At 43.5% G+C, this 27618-nt stretch overlaps 3 protein-coding genes across 6 annotated transcripts in view; 1 reads left to right on the top strand and 2 right to left on the bottom strand.

Annotated features, from left to right (window-relative positions):
* Positions 1 to 29: 29 nt before the first annotated feature.
* tk2 (thymidine kinase 2) lies at positions 30 to 3311 on the top strand. 2 transcript variants are annotated; one of them, XM_014126488.2, is made up of 10 exons: positions 30 to 190; positions 869 to 970; positions 1075 to 1149; positions 1267 to 1320; positions 1403 to 1492; positions 1661 to 1734; positions 1834 to 1922; positions 2016 to 2095; positions 2218 to 2298; positions 3086 to 3311. In XM_014126488.2, exons 2-10 carry the CDS (start codon positions 911 to 913, stop codon positions 3170 to 3172), a joined length of 690 nt encoding a protein of 229 aa, XP_013981963.1. In that variant the 5' UTR covers positions 30 to 190; positions 869 to 910; the 3' UTR covers positions 3173 to 3311. The 2 variants fall into 2 exon arrangements, with proteins under 2 accessions (XP_013981963.1, XP_013981961.1); XM_014126486.2 differs by having other exon boundaries at positions 91 to 374.
* A 3133-nt stretch (positions 3312 to 6444) lies between these two features.
* On the bottom strand, positions 6445 to 9277 carry spat2 (Spermatogenesis-associated protein 2). The gene is given in 2 exon segments (NM_001140371.1): positions 6445 to 8424; positions 8858 to 9277. Coding segments are annotated over 2 exon segments (1683 nt in total). The 5' UTR covers positions 9197 to 9277; the 3' UTR covers positions 6445 to 7080.
* A 1313-nt stretch (positions 9278 to 10590) lies between these two features.
* The window catches only part of LOC106561986 (protein BEAN1), a 57290-nt gene continuing 40262 nt past the window's right edge, over positions 10591 to 27618 (bottom strand). For all 3 annotated transcript variants that reach the window (XM_014126493.2, XM_014126492.2, XM_014126494.2), the window contains one exon: positions 10591 to 13862. In XM_014126493.2, coding sequence (XP_013981968.1) covers positions 13463 to 13862 — 400 coding nt within the window. In that variant the 3' untranslated portion in view covers positions 10591 to 13462. The remainder of the gene's footprint in view (positions 13863 to 27618) is intronic.

Consider the following 27618-nt stretch of genomic DNA (forward strand, 5'->3'; position numbering starts at 1 on the left):
ATCAGTTTCTATCTTTTTTTGCCCTCAATGGTGATGGCAGTTGGTGGAGGGAATGCAGGTCTCAGAACAAATAAAGCGCTTCAACCAATAGAAAAAAAACTACATCTCCATATCATGAACCAGGAAGAGGTTATTTGACACACGGAACTGGAGTGCCAATTCACGGTCGAGCGCTGTGTGTTTACGATAAGTATGCGAGATTTCCTTTACATCTATTTGTATTAACAATTTGTGGAGATCTGCTACACGGCTATATTCTCACACTGCTGTGATGTCAGCGCGATTTGTGGCTATTCCCTGCAAAGTCTTTGGTGATACGCGCGGTGAGCTCTGCCAGACGAGAGGCCATAGCAACAATACACAGCACGTCTCAAGTAGGTGCCCTTGCACAAGGTTGATTTATTCGCTGGTCTGAAACATTGTTTCGGGCACAGAGTGAAACAATGAAACACCCTGTAGACTAATGTTACAATGTCATGTTACAAATGATGTGAGTTACAATGTTGCATCAGAACAACAGAATATATCAACAACATAGGCCTGCTCATACTGTTACAATTTGAATGGCCAATTTTCTAATATAATGTGACAGACAATGTTTAGAAACAATACACTTTTATATTTTGAGCTCACTATAGCTACCACCAATAAATTCTGTAAAGAATTTAAATTTGATGCAAATGTAAAATAAATGCTAATTAGACATGGCCATTCCTGTCAGACTCATCCATGAGCACTGCTATTATCTACCACTACTCTCAGTGAGGCTACTTGCTCATCAATTTTCTCTAACCAAACCAGGGCAGAAATCTATCGCCCTGCTTACATCACCCATATTAACATCCTTATCTGTTTGGCTTGACCATAGGTACTGACTTAAGCTGAAACCAAGAAGTCAGGATATCTCACAATGCAGTCTTACTCCTCCCAAGGAAAGCTGGTGCGGAATGGGGAGAAGAATAAGTTAGTGGTATGTACTTGGTACACTGTCATTTTTAAATCCTTGAAACTAAGACATTTGAAGCCTATATACCTGAGGGTGAAGTCAACACGTATCTTTTTATTTTTCTTTAGATCTGTATAGAGGGGAATATTGCTAGTGGGAAGACAACATGCCTAGAGTATTTCAGCAAAACCAGTAACATTGAGGTAAAAAAACAAACATTCATCAAGCCTGTTCAACATTTTGCATTCCTTCATTTTCCTTTCATCCTTGTGCTGCACTGTGTGTAAAATGAAATCACAATTTTAGTTATGAATTCTCAGGTGCTGACTGAGCCAGTTTCCAAATGGAGGAATGTTCGAGGTCACAACCCCCTGGTACGTGACCATTCTATACAAGATGGTTCATTTTGATAATGACATATTGTATGCTGATGTTAGATCTACTCCCATCCTGCAGGGGTTAATGTACCAGGACCCTACTCGATGGGGCATCACTCTACAGACCTATATTCAGCTAACCATGCTGGACCAACACCTCTCAACAACAGTAGGTACTCTAAAACATTGCACAGAACAGTTTGCACTGATATCCTACTGGTTCACTACAGTTGCATGTGTTCTATCAATAGTACAGATTTCTCTTTCACCAAGTACAACGACTTGTATTTTACATTGCATAATTAACATGGTCTGTTTTGTGTTTTGTTGATTCCAGTCAGCCCCAATTAGAATGATGGAAAGGTCCATCTACGGTGCCAAGTACATCTTTGTGGAAAATCTTTACAGAAGGTAATACACATGGTATATTTCACACCACTTTATAGCTGGTTTTCATTTGTGCCCAATCTAGTTCATTTTATGTACTTCACAATATTTTGCTCTCTGCAGTGGGAAGATGCCCGAGGTGGACTTTGCTGTTCTTAGTGAGTGGTTTGAGTGGATCACACAGAACATTGCCATTCCTGTGGATCTTATCGGTAAGCTGTGCAGAAACACAAGCTTTCAACTTCATTCTGATGATGTTGGGTCCTTGGTAGAACCTTGTTCACTTAGTTCCTCCTCTGTTTCAGTTTACCTCCAGTCCTCTCCACAGATCTGCCATGAGAGGCTGAAAGAGAGGTGCAGGGAGGAGGAGAAGATCATTCCTTTGGTGAGGGGTAGAAGAATGACAAACTCTCAATGCTGTTCTTGGTCTCACTTCAGAGGAGTTGTAAGACTCGTCTCTTGCCCTACTCTCTCGTCCCACTAGCTTTCTCACTTTTTTTTTTAAAGGAATATTTAGAGGCAATCCATCAGCTGTATGAAGACTGGCTGATAAAGAAGACGTCCTTCAATATTCCTGCTCCAGTCCTTGTGAGTGATCAATCATTTTCAGGCATGCGTTTGGAGGACAGTGGTCAATTAAATGAGGAACATTGTTTATATGTTCTAGTGTCTCCTGTGATAAGCACCAGAGTATTGGTCATCTATGTCAAGGATTCCTTGTTTTTCATTGTTGGGAAATAGTCAATTGTTCAATAGAAAGGCAGGCATGCAGGTAAGTGATTGTTAAACACAGCTCTGTTTTTGTATCACATTACTATAATCTGTAAAGGCAGTTTCACAACATTTAATGATATATACACGGAGTATACAAAACCAGATGAAAGTTCTGATCTCTTATTGATGTCACCTGTTAAATCTACTTCAATCAGTGTAGATGAAGGGGAGGAGACAGGTTAAAGAAGGATTTTTAAGCCTTGAGAATTGAGAGATGGATTGTGTATGTGTGCCATTGAGGGTGAATGGGCAGGACAAAATATTTAAGTGCCTTTGAATGGGGTATGGTAGTAGGTGCAAGGTGCACCTGTTTGTGTCAAGAACTGCAACGCTGCCGGGTTTTTCACGCTCAACAGTTTCCCGTGTGTATCAAGAATGGTCCACCACCCAAAGGACATCCAGCCAACTTGACACAATTGTGGGAAGCATTGGAGTCAACATGGGCCAGCATCCATGTGGAATGCCTTCGACACTTTGAAGACTCCATGCTCCGACGAATTGAGTCTGTTCTGAGGGCAAAGGGGGAGGGGTGCAACTCAATATTAGGAAAGTGTTCATAATGTTTGGTATATTCAGTGTATTTGTATTTCTATATTTTCAGGTCATTTCGGCAGACGATGACCTGCAGAAGATGATCCACCAGTTTGAGGAGAACAGAGAGAAGATTTTATCAGGGAGAAATGTGTGACTGAAGTACAGTGCCTTTGAAAAGTATTCAGACCCCTAGACTTTTTCCACATTTTGTTAGGTTACAGCCTTATTCTAAAATTGATTTAAAAAAAATTCCCCTCATCAATCGACTCACAATACCCCATAATGACAAAGCAAAAACGGGTTTTTAGAAATGTTTGCTAATTGAACTTTGTTGAAGCACCGTTGGCTGCGATTACAGCCTTGAGTTTTCTTGGGTATGACGCTACAAGCTTGGCACACCTGTATTTGGGGAGTTCCTCCCATTCTTCTCTGCAGATCCTCTCAAGCTCTGTCATATTGGATGGGAAGTGTTGCTGCACAGCTATTTTCAGGTCTCCAGAGATGTTTGATCGGGTTCAAATCCGGGCTCTGGCTGGGCCACTAAAGGACATTCAAAGACTTGTCCCTGAAGCCACTCCTGTGTTGTCTTGGCTGTGTGCTTAGGGCCGTTGTCCTGTTGGAAGGCGAACCTTCACTCCGGTCTGAGGTCCTGAGCGCTCTGAAGCAGGTTTTCATGAAGGATCTCTCTGTACATTGCTTCGTTCATCTTTCCCTCGATCCTGACTAGTCTCCCAATCCCTGCCTCTAAAAAACATCCCCACAGCATAATTCTGCCACCACCATGCTTCACCGTAGGAATGGTGCCAGGTTTCCTCCAGACGTGACGTTTGGCATTCAGGCCAAAGAGTTCAACCTTGGTTTCATCAGACCAGAAACTCTTGTTTATCATGGTCTGAGAGTCTTTAGGTGCTTTTTGGCAAACTCCAAGTGGGCTGTCATGTGCTTTTTACTGAAGAGTGGCTTCCGTCTCGTCACTCTACCATAAAGGACTGATTGGTGGAGTGCTGCAGAGATGGCAGAACCTTCCAGAAGGACAACCATCTCCACAGAAGGAATCTAGAGCTCTGTCAGAGCAACGACCGGATTCTTGATCACCTCTCAGACCAAGACCCTTCTCCCCCGATTGCTCAGTTTGGCTGGGCGGCCAGCTCTAGGAAGAGTCTTTGTGGTTCCAAACTTCTTCCATTTAAGAATGATGTAGGCCACTGTGTTCTTGGGGACCTTCAATGCTGCAGAAATGTTTTGGTACCCTTCCCCAGTTCTGTGCCTCGACACAATCCTGTCTCGGAGCTCTACGGACAATTCCTTCGACCTCATGGCTTGGTTTTTGCTCAGATATGCACTGTCAACTGTGGGACCTTACAGTGCCTTGCAAAAGTATTCATCCCCCTTGGCATTCTTTGAATTTTGTTGCATTACAACATGTAATTTAAATTCATTTTATTTGGATTTCATGTAATTGAATTACATAAAATAGTCCAAATTGGTGAAGTGAAATGAAAAAAATAACTTGCTTCAAAACATTATTCACCCTTTTTGCTATGAAGTCCCTAAATAAGATCTGATGCAATCAATTACCTTCAGAAGTCACATAATTAGTTAAAGTCCACCTGTGTACAATCTAAGTGTCACATGGTCTCAGTATATATACACCTGTTCTGAAAGAGTCCCAGAGTCTGCAACACCACTAAGCAAGTGGCACCATGAGAATAAGAGCACCTCCTCCCAGCTGCCCACTGCACTGAGGATAGGAAACACTGTCACCACCGATAAATCTATGATAATCGATCATTTCAATAAGCATTTTTCTACGGCTGGCCATGCTTTCCACCTGGCTACCACTACCCCGGCCAACACCTCAGCACCCCATGCAGCATCTTGTCCAAACCCCCCCACACTTCTCCTTCACCCAAATCCAAGCAGTTGATGTTCTAAAAGAGCTGCAAAAGCTGGATCCCTACAAATCAGCTGGGCTAGACAATCTGGACCCTCTCTTTCTAAAATTATCCGCCAAAATTGTTGCAACCCCTATTACTAGCCTGTTCAACCTCTCTTTCGTATCGTCTGAGATCTCCAAAGATTGGAACGCTGCCGCGGTCAATCCCCCTCTTCAAAGGGGGAGACCCCTTAGACCCAAACTGTTATAGACCTATATCCATCCTGCCCTGCCTTTTTTTAAATCTTCGAAAGCCAAGTTAACAAACAGATCACCGACCATTTTGAATTCCATCGTACTTTCTCCTCTATGCAATCTGGTTTCCGAGCTGGTCATGGGTGCACCTCAGCCACGCTCAAGGTCCTAAACGATATCATAACCGCCATCGATAAAAGACAGTACTGTGCAGCCGTCTTCATTGACCTGGCCAAGGCTTTCGACTCTGTCAATCATCGCATTCTTATCTGCAGACTCAATAGCCTTGGCTTCTCAAATGACTGCCTCGCCTGGTTCACCAACTACTTCTCAGACAGAGTTCAGTGTGTCAAATTGGAGGGCCTGTTGTCCGGACCTCTGGCAGCTCTATCGGGGTGCCACAGGGCTCAGTTCTCTGGATGACTCTTTTCTCTGTATATATCAATGATGTTGCTCTTGCTGCTGGTGATTCTCTGATCCACCTCTACGCAGACGACACCATTCTGTATACATCTGGACCTTTGGACACTGCTAACAAACCTCCAAACGAGCTTCAACGGCATACAACACTCCTTCTGTGGCCTCCAACTGCTTTTAAATGCTAGTAAAACTAAGTGCTCTTCAACCGATTGCTGCCCGCACCCTCCCACCTGACTAGCATCACTACTCTGGACGGTTCTGACTTAGAATATGTGGACAACTACAAATACCTAGGTGTCTGGTTAGACTGTAAACTCTCCTTCCAGACTCACTTTAAGCATCTCCAATCCAAAAGTAAATCTAGATCGGCTTCCTATTTCGCAACAAAGCCTCTTTCACTCATGCCGCCAAACATACCCTCGTAAAACTGACTATCCTGCCGATCCTTGACTTCACTGACCATGACGGATTATCTCTATACGGGAACATGATGCATTGTTGGTTTCTTAATGTTGGTCACGTGGTGTCAGCCCTAAAATAATACCTCCATTTTACAACTGCTGGGTCATAGCGGTATCACCTCTGTAATGCAAAGCATATATTTTAGAGGGCTGCTGACTAACATAGCTATGTGTTTTGTTCTTATTTTATTTACTGCTAATATATAGAGGAACATGTCAGGATGGAATTGCACTTAGTTGTGAACAGGACCAACAGTTATTGTGCTAAATCTTGTACTCTTTCGCTGAGATTGTTTTAATAAATGCTTAAAAGGGATTTTGTATAATAACATATGTTAATGTATGCTATATTGCCGATTAAAGTTAGTGTAACAGTCTATTTTGTATGATCCATTTGAACTTCTGAAGACCACGAAAGTTTTCACATTTTTTATTTTTGTTAAAAAAGTCATAACATTCTGAATACAATTGGATGTACATTTTCATAAACATTACAAAGCATTCAGTAGTCCCAATGACAATGAGCAAGGAAAGTAAGTGCAGGATTGGCATAGAATTAATTTCAGTAAGGCACTGTCACTGTAAAAAGGACACAGTGGAAATATTACCTCCACCTCATAAATTAGGTCAAGCATAATTAACATTGTATTAAAAGTCTATCTCCTGAGAAAGAGTACAAAGCAAAGACCAGAAAATACTGAAGAGGAATTCAATTCAAGGAAGTAATTATTTCTGTCACCTTCATACATTGAATCCACAGGAGGTTGGTTGCAACTTAATTGGGGAGGACGGGCTCGTGGTAATGGCTGGAGCAGAAAGAGTGGAATGGTATCAAATACATCAAACATGGTTTGATGCCATTCCATTTGCTCCGTTACAGCCATTATTATGAGCCGTTCTCCCATCAGCAGCGTCCACTGATTGAATCGCCCCAGACCAAAACAACAGTGGCAAGTAATGTTTTAGACCTGAACAGGCATGTCAATCAATTTCTCTCTGTGTGTTCTGATGGTCCAGGAGCACCAGCATTCAATCATGACCTTACTTCCTCTAAGGCTCGTCCACCATGACATATGTCTGAAGCAGCTCGTCCTCTGAGGGCTGAGGGATGGGGCCCTCCATGTCCTGGTGCTGAGGGCCTGCGGAGGGCTGGTGGTCAGCAGCAGTAGGGTCCAGCACTGGGGGGTCCAGGTGGTTGGTTGGGACATAGATGGAGTGAGGTGGCTCTTTGATGGTGTCCCTACCAGGAATGTGTTTGTGGGGACTGTCTGCTAGTTCACTGCTGCTACAGCCTGGGATGTTACAGACCGGCACCAGAGAGGGATGGCACATTAGAGGCTGGCTCTGGTACCCTGCAGAATCCTGGTGAGGGGACCCATCATGGCAACTGGCATGCGGCAGTGCTGTCTCTTCTACAGGGTATTTCAGGTTCTCCTCCACCTTATGCTCATGGACATGCAGTTGGCCAATCCTCTCAGCCAGCTTGCTCAGCTCGTCTGCATCATCTGCCTCCTGACCCTCTCTGGTCACTTCTACCTGTGGAGGAGTTGGTCCATGGATCGTGGCAGTAGTCTTGTAGGCCTTATCTTCTGGAGGCTGGAGTTTTGGGACTGCTTCTGTAAGATGGGGTTTTGGTGCTGCTGTGGTGTGAAAGGAGATGAACTGGAGACCACTTACATCACTGCCAGCTAAATTGGCTGGACTGCAACCTTCCTCAGGTGTGTTCTCTTTGATAAGTCGCCTCCGCACTACAGGAGGTCCACCCAGTGGCTTACTGAATATTGGCTTCTGCCTTATGGCAAGGTCTGGGTAATTCTGCTGCATCTCCAGGATAGACCTGTCATCGTTCAAGAATGCCCTGGGTGGTCTGATTCCTGGAGAGTGTGTCGTCTCAATGGACTGAACCTCCAGGTTGAGGGTTATCTGTCCATCATCCTGTTGCCGGCCTGGTGTGCTAGCAGTGACCCGGTTCTCCTCAGTTAAGTCTGGCTCATCTGTCTCCACCGGTCCTGGGTCTACCAGGGAACAACCATTAGATAGACCCTTATCTTCATTCGCCTCTTGTTTTTGCATTTGTAAGGGCTCTGTTTCAGTGTCCTTTGCTGTCTCCTCGGCAGCCCTCTGGGTGTTATGTAGTGGTGCAGCTCTCCTCTGTAGAATCTCCAGACACTCAGGCTGTGACTGCTGACCCATGAGCTCCAACAGGTACTCACACTCTGTTCGGGCCAGGAAAAGCTCAAAACCCATCTTCATGGATGTTTCAGGGTCTGCGTTGTCTGTGAGTCGGTACTCTGTGTCAGTCTCCAGATGATACCCTATTGTTTCAAGGATACTTTTCGTGGCACTCTTTGTCAGGACCGGCTGGATGCAGTAGACAAAGGGGCCAGTGAAAGTCTGAGTGGGGGAGAAGTTTTAATTATCACAACAACAACTTAATGAAACTTAAGAAAATGATCACTACAGTATAGAGAACATCTGTACTTTTAATCCTCTCCCGTTTCAACTCATGCTTCACTTTTTGACATTTCACAAGCCTGGCAAATAATTTAGCCTATACAGTTTACTTTCACTTCCTGATATGACAGCTTCACATTTGAATATGTGGCATCTGATTAGAGATGGCGATTCAATGTAAAACCATAGTCATATATTATCCCTCTATTTCTTACTCTGATAATAATGTGTACATGTGCATTAGGCTATCCTAGCCTGAGTCTAGACAACTCCTCCGCACCCCATTTGCTTGGGTGCATTGCGCAAGATAAAAGCAGCCTAGAGCTAATTGTCGAAATCGAACTATGAATACCATGCCAATTATATTTTTTACCTTGAGCATCTTGATTTCCTTCTTCCATGGGTAAAGAAACAGATTTACACAGAACATCTCCAACACCTCTGTGGCTTTGATGAGCGTACTGAAGAATGTCTGACAATCTTTAAAGCCGGATTTTACGCATTCGGATGCAGTAAGGTAAAAGTCAAAATTAGAAAATCTTTCTCCGGGGTCTGTCTCTAACAGCAAAAATCGTCTAGCTCCCACGGTAACCTGTTTCTCTTGGCATAGTTGCAGGCCACCCTTACTCCATATCTGATCATAGTAATTTAGGTAATTGTCGAAAGCCTCTTTACGCGCTACAGGCGTTTGGTCACCGACACCATCCTTCATGTTTTTTTGTTGTTGAAAAATACTGTTCAGTTAGGCTACACGCTTCTTATCGGATTTAGAAATGACATAGGAACAAGGAAGTATGACAAGAGTGGAAGTGAAAGAGACGGCACACCATTGCTATTGATCTGACAGGTTAGTCAAGTAGGGAAAAAATGCGGAAGCATGGCTGTTTCGCTACATCTAGGCTACGGTGACATTAGACTTGCCCATGTGTCAATGAAGTTTCTCCTTCAGTATCGGCTTTGTGTTGCATAGCACGACTGACATCTAGAGGACAAAATATAACATAGCCGTTCTAGACTGAAGACATGCTTCTTCCAACAGATGGCGCTACAGGAAAGACAAAAAAAATATTTTGTTCTAGTCATGCCACAAACCTGAGATGACGCTGAAAAGGCTGGAGCGGCTCTTCTCTGCAATGTTAATTAATCAACTTCCAGTGTATCGCTCTCCTCCAGGTTGTTTTTCTGTGCTGCTACAGGTGATAGATGTTACAGTACATGTCCCACCAAAAACAATGAGATAGAGAATGATGATAAACCCTTGAATTATGAATGCATAGCTGCAGTAGCCTGATTTAGAGAATGTTTCAGTTGAATAGTGATCATGTTAAAACAATTTCTCAATGGCATGGTGATTGTTCAGGCATTTAGGTGATTGGACACCTTGGAGACATCGCTGTAAGACACATCTATGAGGTTGTGTCTGACCTATGGTCACCTCTAACTCGCTACAGAGGCCAGAGCAGCTCCAGAGAGCTCTCTTCTGCTTTGTCAGTCACATCAGGAAGGAAAACACAGTTTAAATGATTCCCCTCCTAAGTCAATAAGATCTGGGTGAGTGCAGTATTCACAAAGCCTCATAATGGACGCTGTGGACTTATTATCTCGAGTGCAGTGGCACTAGATGAAATTAGCTTTCTGCTGGCACACCCTAATAGGAGCCTTGCACTGGGCAACGAGGGTAATTAGGAGCAGAGCAACGGCACAGACCATCTGCTCAGTCTGATTTACATTAGCTAGCTAGCCCACCACCCAAACACAACATTCAGAGCAGATCAGAGGGGAATGAATGGCTGTCAACGGACAGGATGTCACAACATATTCCCATGCATTATACATAGCAGGATTCGATTGGTTAAACGTTTAGGGAAACATTTAGCCAATGTAGATAATTGCACTACACTGTTTCTGCACTTTTTGGATGCTATACAAACACTCCTCATCCCCAGCTCCCTCCTCTATTATGCCTATGTTTATTAATAGTAATGGTCCTCCTCCTATTTATGTTACAGCTACTACTCCTAGGTGTAGCCTACATGTAAAACAGAAAGGCGTTTTCAATGCCCATAGTCGCAAAACCAGAACGAACAGTCACACCGACTCAAATCATAGAGGTCAAATGTATTTAATTTCCCCAATATAAGAAATTAATAAAAGCTTTAATACAAAACATGGATATACGTTGATGACTGTGATTATAGGAAACAAGAATCTTTGTCACACAGGACAGTTGTGTACAACAGTGGGACTTACAGGGAAACTATACATTGGAAGTGTACACGTACAGTATTACACATTATTTCACATTTATGTTGGACATGTACCTATTGTGCTACCAAAATGAAGTAAACGACAAAGACAAAAACAGCATGTAAGACCAGAGTGAACCGCATTGCAGTTTTACCTCAACAGGTATTGGACTAGGTCTTCCAACACAGTTACAGTGCATTTCTACTGACTTGTAAAGTTGCATTTCTAGATGACTGAGTGTGTCACGATGCACACAATCTAACACGTTGTCCTATTCACTGCATTGCACTTTTAGATTTCAGTTGATGAAACACAAGACCATCATTATTATTGTATAGCATCGCTAGATTTGCAGCAGCTACATAATAATAAGCATAAATATGCTCGTTGTCAAATTATTAACACATCATTTTCAGCCCAAACATTGCTTTAGTTATAGGGCGTGACATGACAATTCTGACCACAAATAGAATATGTATTAACAAGTGATGAGAACAGCATTTGGTTTTTTAAAAGCCATTTAACAAACGCTCTTCAAAGTCAAATCCATTTGATGATGATTGGCACAAGAATGTAACGCGAGAAAAATAACCCGTTGATCTTGAATCTTTCGACGTTTCTGTCTAGTGCGAAGCATCTGTGCTGTAGTACATCTACATTCTGGTGAATCTCACAACAACTATTTAATAGTAGTCTTTCCACAGTTATACACATTATTGATAAAGCTACTCTAAATAAATACTCATCTCTTTATAACTTTTATCCACAATTCCAGCAATGCAATCATGCGACTAATTCATTTATAAAGTATTCTTTAAGGGTTCATCAGTGAGGATATATATCACTTCACAAGAAGGGATTTGGTAAGATAAATGAGGGAGACAATGAGAAAGAGAGGGGGGCTGGAACACAGATACCCAAGTTCTGGGGCCAAATGCAAAGGTGACAGGGGGTCATTGACTCCACAAATACGGTTTTATACACAAAATATGGACATTATGTCACATTTTCTGCTGAGAGTACTTTTTCTGGGGTTTCAATGATGAACATAGACTTATCTGAATAACTTAACAAAGTAACACAAGCCTTGAAAAATAACAAGCTATTTGGAAAAGGAAAGCTCTTGATTTGTTAATCAGTGTTTCAAGTTACTATGGCTACAATGTTAAGCAGTCTAACAGTCTTAGACTTAGTGCTTGGCAGGCACAGTCATTTTTATACCATTTATACATGGATAACAGACATGTAAAAACAGTTCAACTGAAGACAGTTTATCTGTACAATGAATACTCACAACCAAAAACAAAATACTGAATAATAATTTGGAACCATTAAAAAGATTCCAGCATATTGAAAAATACAATGTGTCTAGACTGAATAATATTTTGTAAAAATGAATTGTTTATTTATCATATCAAAGATGACAGTACTAAAGTATAGTAAATCCCTCATCACAGTAAACTGCGTGCTAATATTATTTGTCCTTCTCACCAATTGTCAAATACCATTGTATCTCTGCTACAAGGTATATTGTACTTTGATGTTAGCTGGCGAATGGGTCGAGCTCATAGTAATTTCGCTCGTGAACACCTAAAAAAGCTCTTCACAAAAAGAGAAGTAGTGAGAGAGAGAGAGAAGAGGAATGTGTGGCGGTGCACGTTTAGAGACTGAAACAGAACAGTTAGGATCTAAATAGGCCTCAGCCCCCAGAGGGGAAACCTAATTATAGAGAATAGACAGTATTTCCAGCTCATATGAACGTGTTTATATCCAGAAACCATATAAAACCATATACCACAAAAATAATTTATTTCAAATAATAGTGCAAAAAAATACCTACACTCTTAGAAAAAAGTGTTCTAAAAGGATTCATCGGCTGTATCCATAGGAGAACCCTGTTTGGTTCTAGGTAGAACCCTTTCGGGTTCCATGTAGAACCTTCTGTGGAAAAGGTTCTACGGGAACAGCCGAAGAACCCTTTTAAGTTCGAGATAGAACCTTTTTTAATAAGAGTGTATAACACTGGGGTATATTTATCAGTTGAAATTACTGGACATTTTACAGACAGTCGGAGTCCTAAAGTCAACTAAATATAAATCAAATATTATTTGCATGTAGAAAATATTAATAAAACCATATGGATATGTGATGGAATGTGAAATTAGGCATTCTTTCTATAGTGTTTTTTTTTTATCAAGAGCGATTCCATTTCAACACAACAAGAACCAACAGTACATACAGAATATCTATCTGAAACCACTTCAGGTTACCGCTAGTGTATTTTGTGTGTGCTAAAAACAGACTTTGATAATGCTTCCTAAATGCGTGAATGCCTCCTAAACTGAGACCATTGTACAGTATGAAGTGAATTCCCTCTGGACAGAAAGACCATACTCCCAGCCCCGGGTAACTAGTAGTAGCCCTGTGCTTTCATGGCAGTGCCCCAGTAGTAAAGGGAGAGAGAGTGAGGAGTGGTGCGGGTAACATCTTGAGAGTCGGGGGACACAGCTTATCCAAGAGGTAGGGGGAAGGAAAGGAAGGTGCAGACTGAGTTCAGGTTCAACCCAAAGCTTCCACTTCAGTCCAGAAAGTCCACCTCTTTTGATACTGCCTGTCATGCACAACGGGACACTGGAAGAAGCAGAAGAGAGATTCAGGCTGTCCTACTAAGACTGGGAGGGGGGGTGGCTGTCCGCACGAAGAGCATTGGAGTGGACTAGCCCAGTCGGCTCTACAGGATTCTGTGTGCGACAGCCCGGGCTCTCTGGGGACTATGGCTGTCCTCCGAGGGGTGTTTGAGCAGGTCCATGGGCATCAGAGGGATGGGCTGGTTCTGCCTGCTCACCACCACCTCGTATGGGGGCGCCTCCTCCAGGGGGAACGCTGACTGGGAGATGGAGGATATAGGCTGCTGCCGGAGCTCATGCAGTCCGATTGGGTAGTGGGAGGCGGCGGCGCTGCTGGCGGACACCCAAGAGGCTCCAGCTCCAGCGGACGGCTCCTCCATCTCCAGGCTGGTGTAGGTGGCCTGCTGGTGGCCCCGCTGACAGGGGTCCGTGAGGGAGTACGGAGGGGGGTCATCTGTGGGGACGTATATCTGTGTCGCACCTGGTCCCACACATTCATCATAGCTGAAATAAAGAAGAGTATATCAGGTAAAATAAGTTTGACATTTTAAAATAGGTTTTAAAAGGCCTAAGGATATCTCCAACCTTCAAACAGTGGTAGGTCAAACAATTTAGCCTATGCCGATGGACCTGGATTCTATGTTTGTAGTTAGCAACATGAACACAAATGAAATGTTTAGCATAAGAGAAAATGAATATGACATGACTGCTGTCCTGGCTGTCTGGTGACTAAACATAATAGACATTTGAACGGTGAAACAGGCCTGTTAGAAGTCTGTCTAGCACTTACAGCTACGCTACTAGAGCTGCTGGGCTTTATAGAGGCCCTGTAACACAAAGAGAATAAGCGGAGAGAGAAAGAGAGGCGAAAATGGTGTCAGTCAGGCCGACTGGCTTGAGATACATTTGCCACGGACCATCGTCATATGTGTAAACCACCCGCTAAATCGCTCTCTACCACCCCGGCCGCAGGGGATATCTGGGAATAGAGAAAATACAGCGGGATAATTGAATCGGTGGAATTGTAAACAGTATCACTCTCTCAGAGAGCGGGTGTGGGGAAGCAAGGCAAATGGCACTGTGGCTGTGGATTACTTAAGCCTGTCACCTCCGGGCTGGGCCGGGCGATACACTGAGAGATTTAATGAGGAGAGAAGGCATTGGGAGCCGGAGTAAATGAGATCTTTATTAATGATAGACTGGATGAGAGTTCCACTTCCTCTGCACAGGGCTGGGAAAACAATATTTTCAGTAACAAGTTTAGCTAAACTGAACAGTAGGAACATTCACAATTGCTCTCATATATCAGATGAGTCCAGCTATAAACTGTATTATGTATACACTGAGTGTACAAAACATTAGGAACAACAGCTCTTGCCATGATATAGACTGACCAGGTGAATCTAGGTGAAAACTATGATCCCTTATTGATGTCACCTGTTAAATCTACTTCAATCAGTGTAGATGAAGGGGAGGACAGGTTAAAGAAGGATTTTTAAGCTGTGAGACAATTGAGACATGGATTGTGTATGTGTGCCATTCAGAGAGTGAATGGGCAAGACAAAAGATTTAAGTGCCTTTGAACGGGGTATGGTAGTAGGTGCCAGGTGCACCGGTTTGAGTGTGTCAAGAACTGCAATGCTGCTGGGTTTTTAATAGTCAACAGTTTCCCGTGTGTATCAAGAATGGTCCACCACCCAAAGGACATACAGCCAACTTGACACAACTGTCAGAAGCATTGGACTCAACATGGGCCAGCATCCCTGTGGAACACTTTCGACACCTTATAGAGTCCATGCCCAGACAAATTGAGGCTGTTCTGAGGGCAAAAGGGGGTGCAACTCAATATTAGGAAGCTGTTCCTAATGTTTTGTACACTCAGTGTATATTTTCTGCCATCACATTACCCCATTCTGTTCTAAACATTATTCTGGAGGGTTTCAAATGGGTTTGAGGTAAATGAAAGTATGTGAGCTACTCTCATACAGTCAGGTATCTGCTCCTCATAGAGACTCATACAGTCAGGTATCTGCTCCTCAGAGAGACTCATACAGTCAGGTATCTGCTCCTCAGAGAGACTCATACAGAGTCATGTATCTGCTCCTCATAGAGACTCATACAGTCAGGTATCTGCTCCTCAGAGAGACTCATACAGTCAGGTATCTGCTCCTCTTAGAGACTCATACAGTCAGGTATCTGCTCCTCAGAGAGACTCATACAGTCAGGTATCTGCTCCTCTTAGAGACTCATACAGTCAGGTATCTGCTCCTCATAGAGACTCATACAGTCAGGTATCTGCTCCTCAGAGAGACTCATACAGTCAGGTATTTGCTCCTCAGAGAGACTCATACAGTCAGGTATCTGCTCCTCAGAGAGACTCATACAGTCAGGTATCTGCTCCTCAGAGAGACTCATACAGTCAGGTATCTGCTCCTCTTAGAGACTCATACAGTCAGGTATCTGCTCCTCAGAGAGACTCATACAGTCAGGTATCTGCTCCTCATAGAGACTCATATAGTCAGGTATCTGCTCCTCAGAGAGACTCATACAGTCAGGTATCTGCTCCTCTTAGAGACTCATACAGTCAGGTATCTGCTCCTCAGAGAGACTCATACAGTCAGGTATCTGCTCCTCATAGAGACTCATATAGTCAGGTATCTGCTCCTCAGAGAGACTCATACAGAGTCAGGTATCTGCTCCTCATAGAGGCTCATACAGAGTCAGGTAGCGGGTCCTCTCCTCGGGTGGTGCTCTGTGCTCAGTGGGACAGTAAAGGATGCTGTTCAGGAGCCTCAGTAATGACTGCTTGATTTCAAATGAGCCGTGCAGCTGACTTACTCCCCGGCCTCTGCTCCCTCCACCCTCCATCACTGTGCTGTAGAGTGCTGCCTGTATGCCTGCGTGCAGAGCTATTTTAGACTCCAGCCGCACTCCGGCTCATTCAGACAGACTTAATGTCCCCAGAACACAGCAGGACAGAGACATTTCACATGATCCGGGGTTACAGACAAAAACAGGACTTGCCATTAGCCGGTGCTATAGTGCAAAAATGGTTCATAAGGGCATTTTCTATGCAAGACTACAGTGGGCCATTAATTTGTCATATAGCAGTACAAATCCAGAGCGAAACCTGACAGACAACATTGACTTTATTCTAAACCTTTTTTTTCCTTTTCTACTTGGATCGACACATCGAAAAAGATTTGCTTTACGATTCTGAGTCAAAAGGTGAGCGTGATCTTAGGTACTTTGTATAAAAAGGTGAGAGATACTTTGTAACTGTGTAACCAAAGAAACAAAACAGAAAATGCACTCGTTTCCTCCCTCTGGCTCTGTACGTGTAACGCTCAATACTGTAGCATGCTCTGTTATGTAATGACTGCATAACACAGCAACGTTAAAGCAGTGGGCACATAAACGCCGACTTACTATTAAGAGGTGATGACACAACTGGTAGTCAGTGGTGATGCATACAGTATCTCTCAACTACTTTATTTTCTTATCTCAAATACTTTCTTCTAAGTGTTGAAGAGGAAGATGATGCCCCACTTCTTATTAGTAAACATCGCACGATCTAATTAGTTCAAATTCTCTCTGGTTACTTGCTGTTATTGAGTAGGTTGTGTTCCATACTCTTATGCATCATTGGTTATAGCTGTGCAGACAGCTGGGCAGTATCAGAACAAACTGACCAGGGGTCATCTGACTACTTGAAGTATCCTGATGTTGTGGGTAGAGAAGGATTTGTTTAGCTAGTAATCACTGTCGGGCACTGGGGCCTTTCAAAAGCACTAAATCAGGAGTTCCCAAACATTTTGGGGTTTTGACCCTATTTTGACATGAAAAATGTTTTGCGACCCCACCATGTAAAAAAAGTGATGGAATCAACGGCAAATGTTAACTTTTTTTTAATTAGGGCTATGACAGTCTATTATAAATCAGTCTGCCAGTATTTATGACAGTATTTCAATCTGATGAAAGTATAGTTCGAAGTGACTAAAATGCATCAAAAATGTATTGAGAAGTTCAGAAGATCATCAGGCAATCATTTTGTATGACCTTCTGTGTAGAAAAGAACATAACCATTAATTCTGTTTTTTTTCCACCCTAGTCTGATTTAGTGCCTGGTCTTGTCCACTCTGTTCTAATGAGACCTGCGTAGCTTGTGGGCATCGTAGAGGGAAACAGAAGACCTGTATGTGTTCCTGATAATCTTATCGTTCGGTGATGGGGTCATAATATTTTGTCGTTTAAACCGTTCAAAAGATAGAGCGACATTGGTCGGAAGAAAACAGAAACCGATCTGTTTATTACAACCGCATTTAACGACTACCAGCTTTTCAAATCAGGCAACCCCACATGAGTTCGCGACCCCTAGTTTGGGAAACGCTGCACTAAATACTGTACATAACACCCACATGTCTCTTAACCTTTCTAACCCATACTGTTAGTCAGCTCCAGTCAGAAGGAATATCAAGTTATCAGCTGTTGCCCCGGTTACTTTCAGCAGTTTTTTCCCCCTACTCGTTTTCATAAATAAATTATGACCATGCTGATCCAGGAAAGAGGGTGAGAGTCTCAGTTTACAGAAGTGTGTGTGTGTGTGTGTGTGTGTGTCTGATATTCATCACACAGCTCAGCAATGTTATTAATCCCTTCAAGGGTGCAATAAACTACCAGCTCCACATAAACATTGAAAATAGGACTTTTCTCTCTAAATAAACACGCTGATGCAGACATTTGTCGAGAGTTTGCCGGTATGGTAGCGCTGTGGACACCTGCGGGCCTAGCTGTTTTCATGCCAGGGTTTCATGAGTGTTTCACCAAGCTGAGAATCCCCCCTCTGATTCCGGTGAGAATATTTTTCACGTTGCAGTCGCCCCCCCCTTATCGGAAGTATAAGTCCCCTAGGATGCTAACACAAGGTGTTGCATCCTAAAAAGGATTAATTATTAGCTAGCAAAGGCAAATATAACACCGCTACAGCCTAGCCCTGTTTAGATTGTCTAATCAATCCTGCCTGCAGTCTACTGCTGTTTTTATTCATCTACATGCGTTATGGGGTGGTAGGTAGCCTAGCCTAGCGGTTAAGAGCATTGGCCCAGTAATCGAAAGGTCACTGGTTTGAATCCCTGAGCTGACTAAGTGAAAATCTGCCGTTGTGCCCTTGAGCCAGGCACTTAACCATAATTGCTCCTGTAAGTTGCTCTGCTAAATGAGGTAAATGTATGTTTGCATACACATTCATTTCCCTGAGCACAGTTGTATAATTTGTCATCTTGGCTTAATTAGTCATAGGATGAAACTACAGTATGGAGAACCATGGGACTTCTCCAGAAACACCTGTGGTGCATATGACACAGAATGTTGCAAGTAAAGCGCTAAAGTTGCAAGTAAAGCGCAATACTATATACTGTAAATCTTTAAAGGTATACAATGTACTCCAAAGCCCAAGGAGAGGTGTGGGTCACTCGAGGGAGGACCTCTGGCTTCTGGCCTGTAGCTCTGGAGAGATGACAGCACTGACTGGAGCATATGGCTCGGTCTGTCCACTGCACTGCGGGGCTGGCACAGGGAGCTCATCCTTTCAGCTCCCTGGCACTGTCAGAGGCCCATGCCTGTAGAGCTACGTACAAGAGCAACAGTGTATGGTTATGAATGTGCTGTGCATACATTATTGTGCATATACTTGTAGATATTAGTGTGAGTTTGTGCGTGTGTGTGAATGCAAGCGTGTTTGTTTAGATTAGTATACACTCAGTGTACAAAACATTCAGAACACCTGCTCTTTCCATGACATAGACTGACCAGGTGAATCCAGGTGAAAGCTATGATCCCTTATTGAAGCCACTTGTTAAATACACTTCAATCAGTATAGATGAAGGGGAGGAGACTGGTTAAAGAAGGATTTTTAAGCCTTGAGACAATTGAGACATAGATAGTGTATGTGTGCCACTCAGAGGGTGAATGGGCCAGACAAAGGATTTAAGTACCTTTCACCGGGGTATGGTAGTATGTGCCAGGCACACCGGTTTGTGTCGAGAACTGCAATGCTGCTGGGTTTTTCACGCAAAACAGTTTCCTGTGTGTATCATGAATGGTCCACCATCCAAAGGACATCTAGCCAACTTGACACAACTGTGGGAAGCACAGGAGTCAACATGAGCCAGCAACCCTGTGGAACGCTTTTGACACCTTGTAGAGTCCATGCCCCAACGAATTGAGGCTGTTCTGAGGGCAAAAGGGGGTGTGAGGTGCAACTCAATATTAGGAAGGTGTTCTTAATGTTTTGTACACTCAGTGTATACAGTACCAGTCAAAAGTTTGGACACACCTACTCATTCAAGGGTCTTTCTTTATCTTTACTATTTTCTACATTGTAGAATAATAGTGAAGACATCAAAACTATGAAATAACACATATGGAATCATGTAGTAAACAAAAAAATGTTAAACAAATATTTTGGATTCTTCAAAGTAGCCACCATTGGCCTTGATGACAGCTTTGCACACTCTTGGCATTCTCTCAACCAGCTTCATGAGGTAGTCACCTGGAATGCTTTTCCAACAGTCATGAAGGAGTTCCCACATATGCTGAACACTTGTTGGCTGCTTTTCCTTCACTCTGCGGTCCAACTCATCCCAAACCATCACAATTGGTTTGAGGTCGGGTGATTGTGGAGGCCAGGTCATCTGATGCAGCAGTCCTTTTTGGTCCAATAGCCCTTACATAGCCCAGAGGTTTGTTTTGGGTCATTGTTCTGTTGAAAAACAAATGATAGTCCCACTAAAAGCAAACCAGATAGAATGGCGTATCGCTGCAGAATGCTGTGGAAGCCATGCTGGTTAAGTGTGCCTTTAATTCTAAATAAATCACTGACAGTGTCACCAGCAAAGCACCCCCAAACCATCACACCTCCTCCTCCATGCTTCACGGTGGGAACCACACACAGAGATCATCTGTTCACCAACTCACAAAGACACGGTCGTTGGAACCAAAAATCTCACATTTGGACTCATCAGACCAAAGGACAGTTTTCCACCTGTCTAATGTCCATTGCTCGTGTTTCTTGGCCCCAAGCAAGTCTCTTCTTCTTATTGGTGTCCTTTAGTAGTGGTTTCTTTACAGCAATTCGACCATGAAGGCCTGATTCACGCAGTCTCCTCTGAACAGTTGATGTTGAGATGTGTCTATTACTTGAACTCTGTGAAGTATTTATTTGGGCTGCAATCTGAGGTGCAGTTAATTGATGATTTCTGAGGCTGGTAACTCTAAACAGCGTATCCTCTGCAGCAGAGGTAATTCTGGGTCTTCCTTTCCTGTGGCGGTCCTCATGAGAGCCAGTTTCATCATAGCGCTTGATGGTTTGTGCGACTGCACTTGAAGACATTTTCAAAGTTCTTGAAATGTTTCTCATTGACTGACCTTCATGTCTTAATTAAAGTAATGATAGACTGCCATTTCTCTTTGCTTATTTGAGCTGTTCTTCCCTTAGTATGGACTTGGTCTTTTACCAAATAGGGCTATCTTCTGTATACCACCCCTATCTTGTCATAATACAACTGATTGTCTCAAACGCAATAAGAAGGAAAGACATTCCGCATATTAACTTTGAACAAGGCACACCTGTTAATTGAAATGCATTCCAGGTGACTACCTCATGAAGGTGGTTGAGAGAATGCCAAGTGTGCAAAGCTGTCATCAAGGCAAGGGGTGGCTACCTTGAAGAATCTGAAATCTAACATTTTTTTTATTTGTTTAACAGTTTTTTGCTTACTACATCATTCCATATGTGTTATTTCCTAGTTTTGATGTCTTCACGATTATTCTACAATGTAGAAAATAGGAAAAATAAGGAAAAATCCTGGAATGAGTAGGTGTGTCCAAACTTTTGACTGGTACTGTATGTAAATAACATAATAGTGTGGTGTATGTGTGTGTGCGTGTGTATTTGTGCTGGGATGTGCCCAGTTCTCCCTCTGCGGAAGCAAGGCCCTTCACAGGCTCCACAGGTGAGCTGCTGATCTAGGTGGTGTAAGCTCTGTAGTTTCCCTGAGCCATCTGTGGCAATGGCAGCACTGCCCAGCATCACATGCCTTTCCCTCCATCCATCCACTCCACCCTGCTGCCTCCTATCCCTGACTATGCACACAATGTACACTACAAAACACACTCTCTCTTTTATCCTCGCCAATGCACTAGTCCTCGGCCAACAGATTTAGATATTTCTTTTTTGCACTGGGTATTCTTCCTGATCTAAATCTACCTCAATCTATGACACATCTTAGCCTGAATTCAGGCATAAGGAAACATCCCTGTGGTGTGGTTGATTCTTCCCATGTTAATTGGAACAGCAAGGAAGAATACGTAGCTTGAGAAGCCGTAGTTTGGGAGTGATAAAAGCACATTAGGTCTCAGACACGAATCGTGCCTCTGTTAATATGAGGAGTGATTTCCCTCCCTCCACAGCGTAGCAGAGATGGATGGAGGCTATGAGAGGCAGAGGCATTGACAGAGTGGCTTGTTCAGCACCAACAACCAAGCCCACCACCACCACCACTAACCCCATCTAACAGTGGAGCCTAACATCCAAACCGATAATAACACCAGCTCTCTAAAGGCTTGAAAACACAAGCACTACTTGACAATTTGCCAATTAGAAGCTAGTAATCCTGTCCGGTCTTATCATCATAATGCGTTGTGTTGGCATAAGACTTTCTTAGCTGTAGCCGTGACACTACAAAGATCAACACCGTTTTTGACAATCTGTTGATCATTAGCATGTCTGTCTCGTTAAAGGACAAGCTCTGACTATCAACAATCAGGTGTTGGTATTTTGCGCAGAACAAAGACTGTTAAGAAACACGACTGGACACGTTAAGAGACACGATTGGCTAAGCCTCCTCTTTCTCTCACTCGTGCCCACTCAGGCGCTCTCTTGTAAGCCTTGTTTATACCTGGCGCTAACATGCATCCTGTGTCCTGACCTTGTCCACATTCTGATTGGGCCCACATCTTTAGATATGCATCTACACATGGTATTTAAATGTCTCTTATCCATCCACTGCGTCCACATTCTGACCAGATTTCTTGGTCCCTCCCTGTATGCAAATTGTTTGACAGATACATAATATTGATTTATTTATTGATTTTAAGGCACATATTGACATCATAAGTCAATGTGTCCCGTGTGGCTCAGTTGGTAGAGCATGGTGTTTGCAACGCCAGGGTTGTGGGTTTGATTCCCACGGGGGACCAGTACGGGAATTTTTTTTATGAAATGTATGCACTCACTACTGTAAGTTGCTCTGGATAAGAGTGTCTGCGAAATTACTAAAATGTAAATGTAATGTTGCCGCATGACTGATGATTTTAGAAGGCAGGATAGTGATGATTTAAATGGTTTCACTGTCCGGATCCGTCTACACCTAAGATATCCAGACACAACGCGGGCCTGGCTACCTCCGGAGGTGGTCAGGAAGGCCTGATCACAATCCGTCTTTTAATCTTCTACACCTGTCAAAGAAATGTGGGCACAATAAGAATGTGGACAAGATCAGGACAAAAGGCGCATGTTAGAACCAGTTATGAATGGGGCTTTAGCCTACGTTTGCATACTGTATGTAACCTACAGGTTTATCTGATGGAAAAGGCCCAGTGAATAAATGAGGTAGGACATTACTATCTATACAGAAATTGAGCAGATTGATATATCGGCAAACTGAATTACACACTATTCAGTGACATTAATAGCCCTGTCTATGGCAGTAATATTCCATATTTTTCATAATTTGTTGTTGAACAGGAATGGGCCCGATGTTTCAGATGGCTCCTCTGGAGGGAGAGGTAATTTCACCCTCTTTAGAGGCCCCTCACAGGGCCTTACACAGGGGCCACTGCACTAATGGACTGTCATATAAATGTAAATAACATTGTGACTCTGTGAAACAAACCTTGAAGGGCAAGCAGGCAGAATTGAGCCGGATAAACAAACAAGCACGCTCGAGCATGCACTCACGCAGGCGTGTGCGCATGCACGTTACGCACACACACACACGCGCACGCGCACGCACACACACACAACCCTGGAATCCTGGGCGGCAGGTAGCCTAGCAGTTAAGAGCATTGGGCCAGTAACCGAAAGGTCGCTGGGTAAAATCCCTGAGCCGACTAGGTGAAAAATCTGTCGACGTGTCCTTGAGCAAGGCACTTAACCCTAATTGTTCCAGGGTCACCGTCAATAATGACTAACCTGTGCTCTGACCCTACTCTCCGAGGGTGTCTCAGTGTGATATGCAAAACAAATTGTGAAATAGGACAAATGGAAGCACCCAGCTAATTATCTTATCTCATCTTTATACCCGAGGGAGGGGAGGGAAAAGTGAGTGGCTTCAAACCAAACCCACAGAGTAGTCAGTCATCTAGTCACAGAAAGGTTGCATTTCCTCTCAGGTTAGTTTTCTAGCTTCATTATGAAATATATGGGGTAATTCCTATATAGTGAAATCATCAGGAGCTGTCTAGGATGTAATCACAGACAAGTAGTCAGTAAGCAGGTGTAGTGTCAGCCAGGGATCAGAGTGGAGATGATATGGTGGAGGCTGGCAGGATGTCTAGACCTGCAGATTGAGCCTGTGGAGGTTTAGAGGACTGTCAGGATTAAGTCTCATCCTCCTCCTATGTAATCCAATCACAGTGAGGAAAGAGTGCATTAACTAGACTCTAGCACACTGAACCTAAACAGGGAATAAAGAACTGCTCTGTGAGGAAACAACTTTTTATTTATTTTAATTTTATCTTTATATTATCAGGGAGACCAAGGTCTCTTTTACAGATGAGCCCTGAATTACAGAAATGACAGAAAATACACACATCAAAATATAAATATAAAATGCAAGCAGAAAGAAAGAAAAGTAATCAGTAATAAGGTCCTCAATCAGCTTTCTGAATTGCCCTAGAGGCACCAAAACATCACATTTAAGAACATTTTGAAGATTGTTCCACAAATAAGGTGCAAGTAAAACTAAAAACTGATTTATCTAACTCAGTAGAGACCGAAGGAATTTCCAGAGTTAACCATCTCTGGAAATCATGTTAGGCAGCTGCGTTCTTATAGATGATGTCACCATAGTCTAGGACCGATCGGAATGTCGACTGAATAATCGGCTTTCTACTATTTAGCGAGAGGAATTACCTATTTTTTTTTTTTTATAGAAGAAGCTAATTTTTATTCTCAGTTTCTTAACTAACTCATCAATATGCTTTTTAAAAGACAGCTTTTCATCTATCCAAATGCCCAGATATTTGTAAGTCGGGACACGATCAATATGGACACCATCCAAATTATACTGCTCAAAAAAATAAAGGGAACACTTAAACAACACATCCTAGATCTGAATGAAAGAAATAATCTTATTAAATACTTTTTTCTTTACATAGTTGAATGTGCTGACAACAAAATCACACAAAAATAATCAATGGAAATCCAATTTATCAACCCATGGAGGTCTGGATTTGGAGTCACACTCAAAATTAAAGTGGAAAACCACACTACAGGCTGATCCAACTTTGATGTAATGTCCTTAAAACAAGTCAAAATGAGGCTCAGTAGTGTGTGTGGCCTCCACGTGCCTGTATGACCTCCCTACAACGCCTGGGCATGCTCCTGGACAGTCTGTGGTGCAACGTGGCGTTGGTGGATGGAGCGAGACATGATGTCCCAGATGTGCTCAATTGGATTCAGGTCTGGGGAATGGGCGGGCCAGTCCATAGCATCAATGCCTTCCTCTTGCAGGAACTGCTGACACACTCCAGCCACATGAGGTCTAGAATTGTCTTGCATTAGGAGGAACCCAGGGCCAACCGCACCAGCATATGGTCTCACAAGGGGTCTGAGGATCTCATCTCGGTACCTAATGGCAGTCAGGCTACCTCTGGCGAGCACATGGAGGGCTGTGCGGCCCCCAAAAGAAATGCCACCCCACACCATGACTGACCCACCGCCAAACCGGTCATGCTGGAGGATGTTGCAGGCAGCAGAACGTTCTCCACGGCGTCTCCAGACTCTGTCACGTCTGTCACATGTGCTCAGTGTGAACCTGCTTTCATCTGTGAAGAGCACAGGGCGCCAGTGGCGAATTTGCCAATCTTGGTGTTCTCTGGCAAATGCCAAACGTCCTGCACGGTGTTGGGCTGTAAGCACAACCCCCACCTGTGGACGTCGGGCCCTCATACCACCCTCATGGAGTCTGTTTCTGACCGTTTGAGCAGACACATGTACATTTGTGGCCTGCTGGAGGTCATTTTGCAGGGCTCTGGCAGTGCTTCTCCTGCTCCTCCTTGCACAAAGGCGGAGGTAGAGGTCCTGCTGCTGGGTTGTTGCCCTCCTACGGCCTCCTCCACGTCTCCTGATGTACTGGCCTGTCTCCTGGTAGCGCCTCCATGCTCTGGACACTACGCTGACAGACACAGCAAACCTTCTTGCCACAGCTCGCATTGATGTGCCATCCTGGATGAGCTGCACTACCTGAGCCACTTGTGTGGGTTGTAGACTCCGTCTCATGCTACCACTAGAGTGAAAGCACTGCCAGCATTCAAAAGTGACCAAAACATCAGCCAGGAAGCATAGGAACTGAGAAGTGCAGGTCCTAATCCAGGCACTTGTCATCTCCCGTCTGGATTACTGCAACTCGCTGTTGGCTGGGCTCCCTGCCTGTGCCATTAAACCCCTACAACTCATCCAGAACGCCACAGCCCGTCTGGTGTTCAACCTTCCCAAGTTCTCTCACGTCACCCCGCTCCTCCGCTCTCTCCACTGGCTTCCTGTTGAAGCTCGCATCCGCTACAAGACCATGGTGCTTGCCTACGGAGCTGTGAGGGGAACGGCACCTCCGTACCTTCAGGCTCTGATCAGGCCCTACACCCAAACAAGGGCACTGCGTTCATCCACCTCTGGCCTGCTCGCCTCCCTACCTCTGAGGAAGCACAGTTCCCGCTCAGCCCAGTCAAAACTGTTCGCTGCTCTGGCACCCCAATGGTGGAACAAGCTCCCTCACGACGCCAGGACAGCGGAGTCAATCACCACCTTCCGGAGACACCTGAAACCCCACCTTTTTAAGGAATAACTAGGATAGGATGAAGTAATCCTTCTAACCCCCCCCTTAACAGATTTAGATGCACTATTGTAAAGTGGTTGTTCCACTGGAGATCATAAGGTGAATCCACCAATTTGTAAGTTGCTCTGGATAAGAGCGTCTGCTAAATGACTTAAATGTAATGTAAATGTAAGTGGTCTGTGGTCCCCACCTGCAGAACCACTCCTTTATTGGGGGTGTCTTGCTAATTGCCTATAATTTCCACCTGTTGTCTATTCCATTTGCACAACAGCATGTGAAATTTATTGTCAATCAGTGTTGCTTTCTAAGTGGACAGTTTGATTTCACAGAAGTGTGATTGACTTGGAGTTACATTGTGTTGTTTAAGTGTTCCCTTTATTTTTTCGAGCAGTGTACATATGTTTAAATCATCAGAGTTATTTTTATGCAGTCTATATAACAACATTTACTTAGTTTTACCTGCATTCAATACTAATTTCAGGTCAATAAAGTGTTTATGTAATACAATGAATGCAGACTGTAGTTCAGATAGAGCCTGGTCAATCGTGGGGGCAATAGCATACAAGTGCAGGTTACAATTTTAGGATTGTAAATAGTAAAGAGTACAGGACCTGATTTAACACCATCAGTAGATACACATTGAGTTCTATCTGTCAAGTCATTTTTAAACCAACTGTCAAGACTGGTGCTCAGGTAGAGGTTGTTTCCATTTTGTTACACAAACCTAAGGCGATCCTCTCCTCTCATTTAGAGAGGTAGTGAGAAACAGTGTTTATTGTACCATGTGTTACAATCAATGTATTGTAGACTTTTATCAGCTGGCTTATCAACTTTCTTTTATCAGCTTATCAACTTTCCTTCATCAGCTGGCTTATCAACTTTCTTTTATCAGCTTATCAACTTTCTGTTGTCAGCTGGCATCATCACTTCATAAGAGTCTTTAGAAAAGATGGCAGACCAAACTGCAAGAGAGAGGAATACGGCTGAATTATTAAAACGCCAATTAGCTGGGCTGCCATTTAGATCAAACACTCCAGGCGTCTTTCACTGCAAAGCAATGGCATTTACCAGCAGCACCAGAGGCTTGTTCAGGGAGCGAAGCAGGCTGGGCGCTGGGCGGAGAGTTTAGAGTGTGAGGCGGAGCA

Source organism: Salmo salar, chromosome ssa11 (genome assembly GCF_905237065.1).
Source record: "Salmo salar chromosome ssa11, Ssal_v3.1, whole genome shotgun sequence".
Classification (NCBI taxonomy): Eukaryota; Metazoa; Chordata; class Actinopteri; order Salmoniformes; family Salmonidae; genus Salmo; species Salmo salar.